The 16,023-nt window shown below is 42.4% G+C and overlaps 1 protein-coding gene across 8 annotated transcripts in view; it reads right to left on the bottom strand.

Moving 5' to 3' along the window:
- Nucleotides 1-16,023, bottom strand: part of PMS1 (PMS1 homolog 1, mismatch repair system component) — a 302,687-nt gene that overhangs the window by 80,077 nt on the left and 206,587 nt on the right. For 7 of the 8 annotated variants that reach the window (XR_003857402.1, XR_003857404.1, XR_003857403.1 and 4 more), the window contains one exon: nt 12,455-12,940. Coding sequence is in view for 5 of the 8 variants with exons in the window: in XM_029606009.1 (XP_029461869.1) it covers nt 12,455-12,940 (486 nt within the window). In the remaining 3 variants the exon portion in view is untranslated. Of the gene's footprint in view, nt 1-1,019; nt 1,201-12,454; nt 12,941-16,023 lie in introns of those variants that run through there. The other variant, XM_029606011.1, reaches the window with a different exon arrangement.

The following is a 16,023-nucleotide window of genomic DNA, read 5'->3' as shown; positions in this document are numbered from 1 at the left end:
TCTAGACCTTTCATGATTTTAAACACCTCTATTATATCCCCCCTCAGCCATCTCTTCTCCAAGCTGAACAGTCCTAACCTCTTTAGTCTTTCCTCATAGGGGAGCTGTTCCATCCCCTTTATCATTTTGTCGCCCTTCTCTGTACCTTCTCCATCGCAACTATATCTTTTTTGAGATGCAGCGACCAGAACTGTACACAGTCTTCAAGGTGTGGTCTCACCATGGAGTGATACAGAGGCATTATGACATTTTCCATTTTATTCACCATTCCCTTACTAATAATTCCTAACATTCTGTTTGCTTTTTTGACTGCCGCAGACACTGAGCTAATGATTTCAATGTATTATCCATTATGACGCCTAGATCTCTTTCCTGGGTGGTAGCTCCTAATATGGAACCTAACATCGTATAACTACAGCATGGGTTATTTTTCCCTATATGAATCACCTTGCACTTATCCACATTAATTTCATCTGCCATTTGGATGCCCAATTTTCCAGTCTCACAAGGTCCTCCAGCAATTTATCACAATCCGCTTGTGATTTAACCACTCTGAATAATTTTGTATCATCTGCAAATTTGATTACCTCATTTGTCATATCCCTTTCCAGATCATTTATAAATATATTGAAAACCACTGGTCCAAGTACAGATCCCTGAGGCACTCCACTGTTTACCTTTTTCCACTGAGAAAATTGACCATTTAATCCTACTCTCTGTTTCCTGTCTTTTAACCAGTTTGTAATCCATGAAAGGACATCACCACCTATCCCATGACTTTTCACTTTTCATAGAAGTCTCTCATGAGGAACTTTATCAAATGCCTTCTGAAAATCCAAATACACTACATGTACATGTTCACCTTTATCTACATGTTTATTAACCCCTTCAAAACCTTTATCTTTCTTTCCTATCTGAAGTTTATAGTTGAGTTTGGAGTATTTTTCAGATTATCTTGCAGAAATATTCAATTTCTTTTCAGCTTCAATTTCTTCACCGATTGTGGGACAATGGCTTCTAGGATATGTTGATATTTAATTGAAGCCAATCTTCCTTTCACCTGTACAATATTTCCTGTGCCACTGGTTGCCACACAATGTACTGTCTACAGTGACTCCAAGGAAAAGAAGATAAGGATGACTTATGAGATGAAAAAACCCTACAGATGAGGGAGCAGAAGATGAGTCAGAAGACATATTTCTAAAAGAAAAAGAAAAAAATTGTTTTTGATACTGCTCAGCTCATTTCTTTTTCACAGGAATGCATCTATAGCATGGGTAACCAACTCTGGTTCTGGAGAGCCACAAACAGGGCAGGTTTTCAGAATATCCACAATGAATATGCATGAGAGAGATTTGTATAAAATGGAGACGGTGCATGCAAATCTCTTATGCATATTCATTGTGGATATCCTGAAAACCTGGCCTGTTTGTAGATCTCGAAGACTGGAATTGGCCACTCCTGATCTACAAGTTTATAATAGATATCTATATAAAGAATTTTGATATGTGGAAAAAACTGCAGAAATATATTTGTTCCGTTTATCAAGGGATCAGTATAGTAAGTTGTTGCAGGAGAAGCATCCCCTGCACATAAATGGTAGTGATGCCAACTCATCTTGCCCTTCCAACAAAATAAGTTAAACTCGCATCACATCAGAATAAGCAAGTGACATAATAGGTGGAATAATAGGCTAAGAACCAGGAGCCCAGGGTTCAAACCAGCTTCTTTCACTGGCATTCCTTGGGATCTTGGGCAAATCATTTTCTCAGCTGTTGCCTCAGCTACCCACATAGATTGTAAACTCTTTTAGGCAGTGACTTGTTTTACCTGTGTACCCATCAGTGGCGGCAGGTCCGGGCTTCCGCAGCGCGGCATGGCAGACTATCGGCGGCAGCACGCACCAACTTTCAGCGCGCCCTAGCTCCTCCCCCACTCTGACGTGTCGGCAGCAAGACCAGAAGTTCCTGCGTTTGTGCAGGAACTTCCGAGATTTAAACCCCTAAGCCCAGCACAGCATTGCCTCAGCTACAGGCTTGCTTGTGCTGGTGCTCCCCCTGTGTTTCCTTTGTTTTCTTTGCTGTTTGTGACCTCGGACTGCCTTGGACCTTCTCTGCCAGCTGCCTGCCTTGACCCCGGATTGGATTTGGACTGTGTTTGCCTGCTGCCTGTCACGACCTTGGATTGGTTTTGGACTTTCTCTGCCGGTTATCAGCTGAGACCACGAGTTGAGCTAAGACTGTCATCTACTAAGGGATTCACTAAACACACTCTGTAACAGTTAGCTGAGGCCATGGATCCCGTAGATCTGACGGCGCTACAACCATTCCCGGATTGGCTACACGAATCCAGCAGCAACAAGGGGTTTTGGATAAAGTCATAGGAGTTTTAGAAAGGCTGCTCGAATGGATGCACTTTCCATTACCACCTTAGCGCTTCCGACACAGTCTTCCCCGATATGATTAGCTCTGCTTCAACTGAAATCCTCAGCAGTGTCGAGGATTTATTAATCAGTGTCGAATGCATTTTTCGCTCCAGTCTTCATCATTTCCCACAGACAAAACTAAAGTCACTTTTATATTATCCCTCTTAGAAGGACCAGCCCTAGCTTGGGCCTCTCCCTTTTGGGAAAGAGATGATCCTCTTCTTAATAACTTGGAACATTTTCTAAAAGACTTTAGTCTGATTTTTGATGAGCCTGGGCGTTCAGCTTCGGTGACGGCAGATCTACTGCAGATTCGTCAAGGTACCCGGTCTGTTGGAGAGTATGCCATTCAATTCCATATTCTGGCTGCTGAGCTTTGCTGGGGTGAGGGCAGTCTGACTGCTATATTTCGACAAGGACTCTCTGAGACCATCAACGATGAGTTGGCAAGCTGAGAGACTCCAGAAAATCTTGAGGAACTAATACGATTAGCAATTAGACTAGATCTACGTTTCCAGGAAAGGGCTCATGAATGCAGCACTCAAAGATGAACCTTTCACTTGGCTCCTGCCTTCCAACGTCCTCTCATGATTCCGAAAGTGCCGGAACCACAAGCACTATCTGAGGAACCTATGCAGATCGACCGTTGCCGACTAACACCAGAGGAGAGACAACGCCGAAGATTACTTAATCTTTGTCTCTATTGTGCAGGAGCAGGGTATTTTGCGAATAAGTGCCCGAATAAAGCGGGAAACTCCCGGGCCTAGGACTGGTGGGAGACGCCTCCCTGGGTCCAGCCATGCTCTCTCCTCAAATTCTAATACCAGTGTCTATAGTAAACAAGGGAGTCACTATTCATCTTCAGACCTTTTTGGACTCCGGGGCCGCAGGAAATTTTATCGAGGAGGATCTAGTACATCGATACCATATTCCCACAGTACCCTTGGAGAATCCACTTATTGTATCTTCAGTCTCAGGACAACCATTGGGAGATAAGATCTCCCTGATTATTCTGTTCATCAAGATGATAACTAGACTGTTACACCAAGAAGCCATTCAATTATATGTGCTTCCCTCTTCCGTTAACCAGGTAATACTCGGTTTATCCTGGCTAAGAAAACATCAACCCCAGATTGATTGGGTAACTTTACAATTGGCCAGTTGGAGTACAGACTGTCGTCTGAACTGTTTGTTGAAAGTTGTTCCAACAGCTCCACTATTTCATGTTCCACTCTCATTCCTTCCAGGTTACCACCCCAGTATGTTAAATTCAGTGACGTCTTCAGTAAACAATAAGCAGAAATATTAACACCACATCGTTCCTACAACTGCGAGATATAATTACTCCTTGGTAAGAGTCCTCCCAGAGGAAGGGTTTATGCTTTATCTGAACCAGAGTCCGAAGCCATGAATCAATACATTAAAAAAAATCTTGAGAGGTCACATGTTGCGGTGAGCCGGGCGAGACGTGTCCGCCCGAGCTCCAGGAGCCGACCCCCGAAAACTACCAAAAAACCACTGGAAAAGTCAGTCCCGAAAGCTGGAAAAGAAAACTCAATAAGGAGAAGGCGAAGGGACGACGATTTCGAGTGGTAGCGAGTGAAACAGATTCCGACAATGGCCTCAAAAGCGCCGAAGAAGGACAAGCTCAAAACAGCCGGAGCAGACGACAAAATGGCGGATGGCAGCGGCTCCGTGGACACGATAGTAGGAGACGACAGAGGAACTGAAAAACTTACTGCGGCGGTGGTAGCAGCCTTAGACCACAAATTTGCGGGCATTAATGAGAACTTGGCAGCCCTGAAAGAAACGCTGGGAGACATCGGACACCGGATTAAAATTGCTGAAGGGAGAATTTCAGTCGTAGAAGAAGATAACCTTGCGTTGACGGCAAAAGTTACAACCATGGAATCGGCCATCAAAGTGGCAGAAGAAAAGCTAGAGGACCTAGAAAATAGGTCGAGAAGGAATAATCTAAAATTTCTGGGACTCCCGGAGGCAATTCTGGATGGTGACCTGAGAAGCACATTGGAAGGCTGGCTGCCCCGGGAGCTGCAGCTCCCGGACATGGAAGGTAAACTACAAATTGAAAGAGTTCACAGACTGGGCATGAGGAGGGATTCGGAGAGAAGACCTAGACTGGTTATTGCTAGGTTCTTAGACTGGGGTCAGAGAGCTATCATACTCGCAGCTTACCAGAAGCATAAAAAAGTTCAATATCAGGGACAAAAAATTATAATTTTTCAGGATTACTCTGCTGCAGTTGCAGCGAAGAGAAAACTGTTTTCCAAAACATGCCAAGATCTGTATAACCAGAATATGCGCTTCGCGCTGCAGTATCCAGCTACATTGAAGATCTGGAGTGAGGGAAAGATCTTCTCTTTTGAGTCTCACCAAAAAGCAGAGGAATGGATTGCCAAAGGAAAGGGAAATACTTGAAAGGATGGGTCTCATGTAAATAAAGCAAGACAAGGAGTTACTAGCCATTATATTGCGAGCCCACATGAATACCTCAGTGGCATAAGCCATTGGAAATTCTGGAAGCTTCCGTGGAAGCCATGTTACTAAGTTCCTTATAATCTTAATTTTCTTTTCTTTAAGGTTGAACATACTTGAAGAGTGTACGGGAAAGTGATCATCTTAGTTGCAATTTGTTATTAAGGAGTTTGTATAATGTTCTTTTGTTAAGATTTCAAAGCTTGAAATGTATGGGGGGAGTTCATTGCCTGCTAGGTATATGGGCACGGGTACAAAAGTCAACTGTGAAGTACCATCACAGTGATTTATCACACTAGTTTATGCTATAGCATATAGGAGACAGCGCGATTAACAGTATTGTTAGAAAGTAAATTATATGTGCACTGGTCCCAGTAATGTTACAGCCAGAAAACAATAAGCAGGACGGGATGTAGAACCTAGCAGGGGGACACAAAGGTTGCGGGAAGGGGGGAGGCTCCTGAGCGCATGTATTACGGATCTTGACCCCACAAGAGTTGGGGGTGGTAGGAGTTCAGGGGTGTGTTAGAGTACCCGGTAGCGAAAGGCTTCGGAGGAACATGGGGAATTGGGGAGGGGGAGGGGGAGGGGGGGTTGGATAGGGAGATCTGGAAAAGTAAAAGGCCATCTAATAAAGGAAACAACCAGGTTCGAGGACAATCACTCAGATAGAACACGGAACCTGGGGGCCCAGGCTGGGGGGCCTCGAAGGAATGCTAGCATATCAAAATTTCATGTATGGAGTACACTAAAATTTAGAAAATGACGACACTTAGATGCGGGTCATGGAATGTGGGAGGTATAAGCTCACCAATCAAGAGGCAGAAAATACTTAGCGTTCTCCAACGGAAAAAAATAGGAGTTGCAAGTCTGCAGGAAACACACCTGACAGTAGAAGAAAGTAAAAAATTGAAACGCAGCTGGGTGGGACAGTACTTGTATTCCCCGGCAGTTCACAGGAAGGCAGGAGTGGCATTATTGATCCACAAAAACATAACATTTGAGGTGACTCATCAACAAAGTGATGAGGAAGGAAGATATTTAATTGTTGTGGAGAAAATTAAAGGAAAGGAGTACACATTTTGTACAGTATATGCTCCCAATTCCTAGTCTCATTCTTTCCTACAAAATATCGTGGCTAAACTACTTTCGGTCGCCAGGGGATCATTAATACTCTTAGGAGACTTAAATTATGTAAGTGATCCCCTGATGGATAGAACAGGACCGGGGAATCCAAGATTAGGAAAGAAAACAAAAGGAATTGAATACTTATGTACAGAATTGAATTTGATGGACATATGGCGTACTTTACATCCAACCGAACGTGACTATACTCACGTCTCAAGAACGCATGCTACAATGTCCAGGATTGATTATATATTGGTGGCAGAGGACATCTTTTATCAGATAAGTAAGGTGGTCATTGGTCCTATTGAAATATCTGACCATGCAGTAATTTGGATAGACATCAAAAGCAGGGAGATCAATCCAGGCCCTTTAATGTGGAGGTTCCCGGGCCATTTGGCAGATAATCAAAAATTTCAGGAATTTCTAAAAGGAAAATGGAGGGAGTATGAGTCCCATAACCAGCTACATAAGGCTGATCCGATTTTATATTGGGAAGCCGGGAAAGCGGTAATGCGTGGCGAGATCTTAGCCTATCAAATAGCCAGATCTAAAAATATGCATAAGTATATAACAAGCTTGGAATCTCAACTTAAGACAGCCAAGGCGCGACTAGTAACGTCTAATACTAGACAAGCCAGGGAGGAATACCGGGCTATTCTGCACTCAATTAAATGAATGGCTACATAAGAAAGCGTAGCAAGCGATGCTATTTGGGGAGCATAAATTATTTCGATATGGAAATAAAGCGGGTCGGCTCCTAGCCAATATGGTCAAGCTAGCCAGGGGAAAGTCATTCATAACTAAGCTAAAGGATAAACAAGGTATACCCATTACAAGGCTACAGAAATATGTGCTGCTTTCCGAGAATTTTATGAAAAGCTGTACACAGACGACCGAATAGGGAGTACAGAGCAAGAGGCAGAATTTTTTAAGGATCTTAAACTGTCAAGTATAAGCCCTGAACAACTGGAACAGATAAATAAACCAATAAGCCTGGTAGAAATAATAGGAGCGATTAAAACTAGTAAGAGAGGCAAGGCGCCAGGGCCCGACGGCTTCAGTGCTGAATATTAAAAATCATTATTATATCAACTTGCCCCAGATATGTTGACATTCTTCCAAGAAGCGCAAAGGCGACGGCAGTTCCCTACTGATTTCACTCGGGCCTACATAACAGTCTTAGAGAAGCCGAGCAAAGATCCGGCATTGCCCTCGTCTTATAGACCAATATCGCTGCTAAATTATGAAACAAAAATTCTTCCAAAAATTCTAGCGGACAGACAGCCTAGTCTTCCCTACTATCATCACAAAAAACCAAGTAGGATTTGTGAGGGGGAGGGCGATCAGTACGAATGTCACCAAATTGCTCATAGCCTTGGAAGAGTGCAAGGCCAAGGGAACCCAGGCTCTAGTAGTCGGATTCGATTCCGAAAAGGCATTCGATAGAGTGTCATGGCCGTATTTATTCTCTGTGTTGGCTAGATATGGGATCCAGGGAGACATAGTGAGCAACATTGAGATGTTATATAATACCCCAAAGTCGGCTATTATAGCCAATGGTCAAGTATCAGAGGATTTTCCATTGTGTAGGGGTACGAGACAAGGCTGTCCCCTGTCTCCGTTACTGTATATTCTGACCATTGACCCTTTGTTATGGAAAATTGAAGGAGATAACTCCATCAAGGGGTATAAGCTGAGGACACAGGAATTTAAGGTCTCTGCCTTTGCAGATAATGTCTTGGTATTCTTGACAAGACCACAAATCTCATTTCAACAAGTACTGAATCATCAGAAGTCGTTCGGCCTGTTTGCTGAGTTAAAGATTAACGAGGAGAAATCTGAAGCCATGGATATTAGTCTAGAGGTTAAAGCAGGCTGGGAAGGGAAATTCCCCTTACGCTGGGTAAATCAGTCCATGCGGTACCTAGGCTTACAAATAACTAGAGACGTAGGCCACCTTAGAGGGGCAAATATTAGGCCATTACTTGAAAAAATGGAAAGTAGGCTGAAGGTCTGGGCTTCTCTCCCTTTGGGGTGGATTTTAAGAGCCCTGCTCACCTAAATCCGCCCAAATCCGGGCGGATTTAGGCGAGCAGGGCCCTGCGCGCCGGTAAGCCTATTTTACATAGGCCTACCGGCGCGCGCAGAGCCCCGGGACTCGCGTAAGTCCCGGGGTTTTCGGAGGGGGCGTGTCGGGGGGCGGGCCCGAACCGCGTGGCGTTTTCGGGGCGTGTCGGGAGCGTTTTGGGGGCGGGTCCGGGGGCGTGGCCGCGCCCTCCGTACCCGCCCCCAGGTCGCGTCCCGGCACGCAAGAGGCCCGCTGGCGCGCGGGGATTTACGCCTCCCTCTGGGAGGCGTAAATCCCCCGACAAAGGTAAGGGGGGGGCTTAGACAGGGCTGGGTGGGTGGGTTAGGTAGGGGAAGGTGAGGGGAGGGCAAAAGGAAGTTCCCTCCGAGGCCGCTCCGATTTCGGAGCGGCCTCGGAGGGAATGGGGGTAGGCTGCGCGGCTTGGCGCACGCCGGCTATACAAAATCAATAGCCTTGCGCGCGCCGATCCAGGTTTTTAGCAGATACGCGCGGCTGCGCGCGTATCTACTAAAATCCAGCTTACTTTTGCTTGCGCCTGATGCGCCAGCAAAAGTAGGCCAATTCGCGCTATTTGAAAATCTACCCCTTTGTCTATCATGGGAAAAATAGGGTTGCTGAAGATGATGGAACTTCCGCGCTGGCTATATGTGCTACAGCAGATTCCATTTTGGCTGACTAAGAGAGAGATAAAACAGATTAACCGAATAATACGAAATTATGTCTGGGGTGGACGGCGGGTACGAGTATCTTTAAGTTCTTTGATGAACCCATATGACCAGGGCGGACTAGCTTGTCCTAATTGGAGAGATTATAATTTGGCTTGCTTGCTGCGACATGTGCAGGACTGGCTACAGGGTACTAGCTTCTATACTCCGTATGACTTTATCAAGGAGTGGACATATCCATATAGACCAGAAAACCTGCTCCCACTTGGGACAGCGGAAATTCCATCGTCTTACAAACATAGAATGTTACTATATGAGTGTAGAAGGGCTTGGAAGTTTTTAAGCAAGGAAAAATTGGGATGCCCTGAAATAAATTTTCAATATCTGACTTTTAGAGGTAATCCGCTATTTGAAGCAGGGCTATCCAGCCCGATATTCCAGGCCTGGGAACGAAAGGGATTAATAAGAGTGTTACAGATGTGGGATGAAAGCCTTGGTACAGTGAGGAGTTTCAGTGAAATACGAGAAACATTTGGATTAGATTTGAAAGATTTCTTTGCATACCTTCAAGCTAGACATTATATCTTTACCATACATGGGACACTGGGAAGGGGACAGCAGGCTGAGCTATTAATAAACTTTTTTTCGCCAATGGGTAAGATATTGAAGTCATGCTCCAGCTTTTCCCGGGCATTAAGAGACTTAAAAAAGGAAGAGACGCTATCAGAAATACAAAAGAAATGGGAAAGCCAAGCTGGCATTTGCTTGACTACGAAAGTTATAGCCAAGATCTGGATGGACTGTTTGTCAGCTACAGAGAACATCTCATTGCGAGAGACAGGATATAAGGTTCTACGATGTATGTTTCTGTCCAGAACCAGGATGTATATTGCTAAGATAAGTACTACGGATAAATGTTTGAAATGCAAACGGTTACCAGGGTCACTGATGCACATGCTATGGAACTGTGACACGATTATGCAGTACTGGACACGGGTGACCAATGCTTTAAGTCAAATTCTACAGATTACAGTACCTCAGAATCCAGAGGTATGCCTACTATGTATCTTTCAAGGCACGTTAGACACTATTGCGGAGTGGGACTGCATATTCCTGAGGAAAGCACTCTTGGCAGCGCTACAACCCATACTGGTGGAATGGATTACGACTGAGCAGCCAGGAGTGGAACAGTGGATAAATAGGCTCTACAAGCTTTTACAGTTCGACTACATGACAGCGAACACTAAAACTCCAGCAGCAAAAATCAAATGCCAAAGGATTTGGAATAAATACTGGAATACCTTATCCTTACCCATGCAGGAATGTGCCAAGAATTGTACTATTCCTTGACCCTAAGATGGGAACAATGGAATACTGATTGATGGTCGTAAAGTTCCGAGAGCGGAAAGGGAGGGTGGGGGGGGGGGGGGGATATATGAACGGCAAAATGGAAAACTTTGCAGGACCAACTATAAGCCAATTTATGTAATATATATAGGAAGTATGTACATGATCATACATCACCATTTTGTTACTGTTATCTTACATCTGTTCCGTTTTCAGTCTGCAATAAACATATGTTAAAAAAAAAAAAAATCTAACCAGATGTTTCATTAGACCGTCATCTTCTGCAGGTGTGGGATATTTTCTTGTCAAGAAGGAGGACGGGTCTCTACGACCATGTATTGATTACCGAGGATTGAATGCCATTACCAAGAAGAATCGATACCCCATTCCTATAATCTCAGAACTTTTTGATCGACTAAAGGAGCTCAAATTTTCACTAAATTAGACCTTGGGGGGGGGGGGGCCCTACAATTTAATCCAATTACAAGAAGGTGACGAGTGAAAGACCGCTTTTAACACTCGCGATGGACATTATGAATATCGAGTAATGCCTTTTGGTTTATGTAATGCCCCAGCAGTGTTTCAAAACATGATCAATGAGATTTTTCATGTCCTGCTATATTCTCATGTTATTGTGTAGCTTGATGACATCCTAATTTTTTCCAGAACCGAGCAGCAACATCAGATTCATGTTAGACAAGTTCTTCAACGCCTCCGAGATAACAAGTTATATGCTAAGTTGGAGAAATGTCTTTTTCATAAAAAAAAATTACCCTTTCTGGGATATATTGTGTCTCAAGAATGACATCATATGGATCCTGAGAAACTTAAAGCTATTGTGGAGTAGCCCCAACCAGTCGGGCTTAAGGCCTTGCAACTATTTTTAGGCTTCTCCAACTATTACCGCCAATTTATCTCTGGATATTCTACACTGGTGGCACCCTTGACTGCCTTAACTAGGAAGGGAGTGATTGGCCCACTGAAGCCCTTCACGCATTTCAACATTTAAAAGAAGAATTTATAAAGGATCCTTGTCTGCAACGTCCTGATCCCACCAAGCCATTTTTTCTAGAAGTGGATGCTTCGGCTCTAGGCGTTGGAGCTATTTTGTTACAACCATCTGACTCAGGGAAACTCCGCACTTGCACCTATTTTTCTAAGAAGTTTTCTCCTGCAGAAAAGAATTATGCTATTGGAGAACGAGAGTTATTAGCTATCAAGGCTGCACTTGAAGAGTAGAGTCATCTGTTAGAAGGGGCTAAAGATACCATATACCGGAAGGACCCGCATTTGCACGGCAGCAAGACCAGAAGTTCCTGCGTTTGTGCAGGAACTTCCGAGATTTAAACCCCTAAGCCCAGCACAGCATTGCCTCAGCTACAGGCTTGCTTGTGCTGGTGCTCCCCTTGCGTTTCCTTTGTTTTCTTTGCTGTTTGTGACCTCGGACTGCCTTGGACCTTCTCTGCCAGCTGCCTGCCTCTACCCCAGATTGGATTTTGACCTTGTTTACCTGCTGCCTGCCCAGACTTGGACTGTATTCTGCCTTTCCTGCTCGCTGCCTGCCTCGACCTCGGATTGGATTTGGACTTTCTCTGCCGGTTATCAGCTGAGACCACGAGTTGAGGTAAAACTGTCATAATATTTGCCATACTGGGTCAGATCAAAGGTCCATCAAGCCCAGAATCTTGTCTCCAACAGTGGCCAATCCAGCTCACAAGTTCTTGGCAGGATCCCAAAAGGACATTAGATTCCATGCTGCGTATCCTAGGGATAAGCAGTAGATTTCCCCACATCCACCTCAATAATGGTTTATGGATTTTTTTACTCCAGGAACTTGTCCAAACCCTTTTTAAACCCAGCTACACTAACAGCTTTCACTCATCCTGCAGCAACAAATCCCAGAATTTAATTATGCATGGAGTAAAAATTTATTTCCCTATTTGTCTTAAATTTTTCATCTAGTAACTTCATTGTGTATGTATGTAACTTGTTAAGCAAATGAATGTACAGTGCTATATAAATGCTGAAATTACCCGATACCTCTTGAACTGTTGGCAAAAAAAGTCAGATGTTCTCAGAAGTCTCATATTTAAGGTAGGACTGCTTGACATCTCTTTTGGGTATAAATCTTATTGTACTGGCAGACAAGCATTTTCAATAGGCTGAACAATAATATTCTTTCTTTGGTCCACTGCAAAAGTCATCCTTTACCCTCTAAAACTCTAAACTATTGTAGTTTTACAGAGCTGCATACATCTAACAATACTATACAAATGAGTGATAGAAGCAATGGCAATGCTGTACCTGTCTGTTAATATAATTGACTTGTCTAGTGTCTCAGCAGGAATTTTATGATTATCCAGAAGTCGTTTAAACAGCAGGGCTTCTTCCACTCTGTAAGGGTTCAGCAACATTATCTTTTTTTCAGACGCAATAATCCATGCACCAGGAAAGCTCAGCTTACTGATGAAGCAAAGCTCTTCTCCATCCGAACAGCATTTTTTTGAGAGTCTTCCAAGCTGACTTTTTAAAGAACTCAAAGTAAAAGGCACCTGCACGCTTTTCATGGGTACCTTTTTCTTTTCAATTTGGGACTGAAACATTTTGTCAAGGATTTGCTGGTTTGACAAGGCAGCCTTCAGTCTGTGCTTGCTTTGTGCTCCCTGCACCGCTGCAGTCTTTTTGAGTCTCCTCTCTGCTTCTTTTGCAGGCTGGTGCATACTCTGCTCCAGGGCTTTCTGAGCCTGCACTGAGTAACGCTTCACGTCTTTGGTAGCTTTCTCTTCGTACCTATGGGAGAAAATAAAATGACTAAGGAAATACTCCAGTCTGGTAGTTGGAAATACTTTCTGGGTTAAGAAGGAATAAACCCTGGGCAACTCACTTCATCTGTCAAAGGAATTAAGCATGTACTGTATCATAGCAATTTTCGAAAACCATTTATCTGCATTAAGTGGTAAATTCTATGGACAATTTAATGGCATATACTGTAGCAATTTTCAAAAGCCAAAAGTGCATTTACATATGTAAAACCCATTTTTAAGCATTTAAATGCTTTTGAAAATCAGGCCATTAGATTGTAAGCCCTCTGGGGAATAGAGAAATACCCACAGTACCTGAATGTAATCCGATCTGAAGTGCCTTCTAAAAGGCAGAAATATAAATCATATAAATAAAAAAATGAATAAAATAAACTGTCATTTATGTTGGACGCTGCAGCAGCAAAACAAAAGCTTTTTTGTTTAACATGACAAACACAACCTCATTTAGCAAGCATCTATGCTGATGGAAGGTCTTTTGCACAAAAGCTGGTGTTTTATCAGATTCTCTGCTAACACAAGTTCTATTTGCACTAGTTTTGTCAGAAAGAGGCATAGACCACAAAATATGTTTTTTTTTCAAGCTTCTGCTACCAAGAAGCTAGTGTTACAGGTGACAAAAACCCATAGAATTCCAGTCTCATCAATTGTGGTAACTAGAGATTGTGTCAATGATACATTGTCCACAGGCATGTCCAGTGACTATGGCAGAATAATTTAAAATGATAATTGTTATACAAAATTCCACATATCATCGATAGATACTTATTTAAGGCATCTACAAGGAAAACTACTCCAGAATGCTACAGGACTGATTGTTTTGCATGCCACAGGAAACAGCATGTAACGACTGTTTACGAAATATTCATAAAGCATTGCTTCCTAATTCTACTCCTCTTCTTCAAACAATGGTAACAAAACTTTCCACAATATCACAGCTGTGACCATCCATCTCTTTCCGTTCCTTAAAATCCCATGCAAAGAAGTCAACACAAGAGTCCGAAATGGCATAAAAGTAATTTTATTTACAAATGATGAATTATAAACATCCACAGTAACTGCACCATCTATAACTGATTGTTTCCAACTACCTGCCATGGTATATAGCTGATGAACAAAATAGCCCAATCTAGCAAAACCGAAATATCCCAAATAATAATGAAACACGAATTGCTAACTTCAATAATTAAAATAGTGAAGAGAGAACTTAAAATTGTGATTAAAACCTTCATACCACCCATTTGTGTTACGATTGGGCAATAGTCAGGTGTAGTGAACACCACCTGCAGGAGTGACTCCAGGTGGTAGTAGAATTTGGATTTATCCAGATCTCTCCAAACTCAGGATAGAAGAAAGAAATTCTTAGATTTAAGAGCAGATGTAGAAAGAAAAGGAGGGAAAATGCTGTTAAAATTCCCCTGTAAATGTGAGGTGGAAATACAACAGAAAAATGTATTTTTTGAGGTTTCACAGTTAAGAGTATTTTTAGATTCTAGACCCCAAGAAAATGCGGCAGTAGATTTTGTGGCTTAAAAGGAATAATGTCTGTTGGTATTCTCAATTATTTCAATTGTTCAGTTATAGTAGGGCTCAAACCTACTATATTTTCCTCTGATAGTGTTCCTTTATGTAATCTTCGTGTGATAACATTACCATTACCTTTTTCAATTAACTATGAATACTAAATAACTTTAAATGTTTATTATTCACCTCGATAAATTGATCTGTATTCACGTGTTGAAATCTTTATTTGTAATGTAAAAATGCATAAATAAAAAAGAAGAAAAAAAAAAAAAAAAAAAGAACTGTCCTACAAGGGGCAGGGACTCTTTTGTGGAGGGGTACTTTGAATCACACAGCTTTGCAGTTGAAGCTTGGTGCTGCATGCTCGGTGCCTCAGGTAAACTGCGTTGGCATTAGCTGGATTCAGCTGCGCCAGATAAGGGTACCCTAACTTGAACATGGGTAGCCTTTCCCCTAGCCCAAAAGATTCTCAGATACTGCCAGAATCCAGCCTGGCTTATGCCATTTGACCTAAGTGTTATTAACTGCCCAGCGATATATCATATAATAATGAAACACGAATTGCTGACTTCAATAATTAAAATAGTGAAGCGAGAACTTAAAATTGTGATTAAGACCTTCATACCACCCATTTGGTTGTCAAAGCATGATATGATTTCAAGTGACAAAACCTCTAGGGTCTTATATAATCATCGGTCCAGTTTTCTTTTTCAATGTGATAAAGTGTACATTTATTTAAAAAAAGGGGGGGGAAGTAAAAAAATGTTTTTACACTTTATCACATTGAAAAAGAAAATTAAAACATAGCTACTATGCTTATGAATACCTTCTCATAGTAGCTATGTTTTGAGAGTTTGGTTATTTGTTGGATGTTGGGTATATATAGGGTGTTTGTGGAGTTGTGTGGAGTGTTTGTGATTGGAGCATATGAGGTTAGTATGTGAGTGGTTGTTTACATTTGGTTGTGGTCTTTTAATTTTTTAATTTTTTGTTGTTTTGGTACGACATGTTGGCAGCGTGTGATGATGTCATGACGTTGCATCCCGTGTTAGGGACGTTGAGGCGTGCGGCTCACCGCGTTAAAGCGGTGGCCGTTTGCAAATCGCTTTAAAAAGCAAAGGGACAGTTGCCACTAATTACAGCGATTTTGTGACGCAGTTGGGTGTTTTTGAATCAGTTTGAGCTGCCTGGACTTGGAAACGAACGTTGTCGACGAGGAATATAATTCGGGAAGTTATTGAACCAGTAAGTTATAGGTTTGGTGTAGGGAGGAGGAATTAGGCATAGTTTTCTGTTTTCAGACATAATAAGGCGTGGTGTTTAGTATGTGTGTTTGGTGTAATTTAGGTTTACATCAATCATGAAGATATTTTCTGTGTCATGAGGAATATTGGCTTTAGAAGAAATGGGAGAAAGTTGATGGCAGATTTGAAGTTTACGGACAGCCTGGGAAAAAGTTGAATTACAGACGGTTTGTGGTAAAAGCTTATTATATATTTTTGGTGGTAAATGTATCTTAGGTATTAGTTT

The sequence above is a fragment of the Rhinatrema bivittatum genome, chromosome 6 (genome assembly GCF_901001135.1).
Source record: "Rhinatrema bivittatum chromosome 6, aRhiBiv1.1, whole genome shotgun sequence".
Taxonomy (NCBI): domain Eukaryota; kingdom Metazoa; phylum Chordata; class Amphibia; order Gymnophiona; family Rhinatrematidae; genus Rhinatrema; species Rhinatrema bivittatum.
This window is presented reverse-complemented; position numbering and strand designations above follow the sequence as displayed.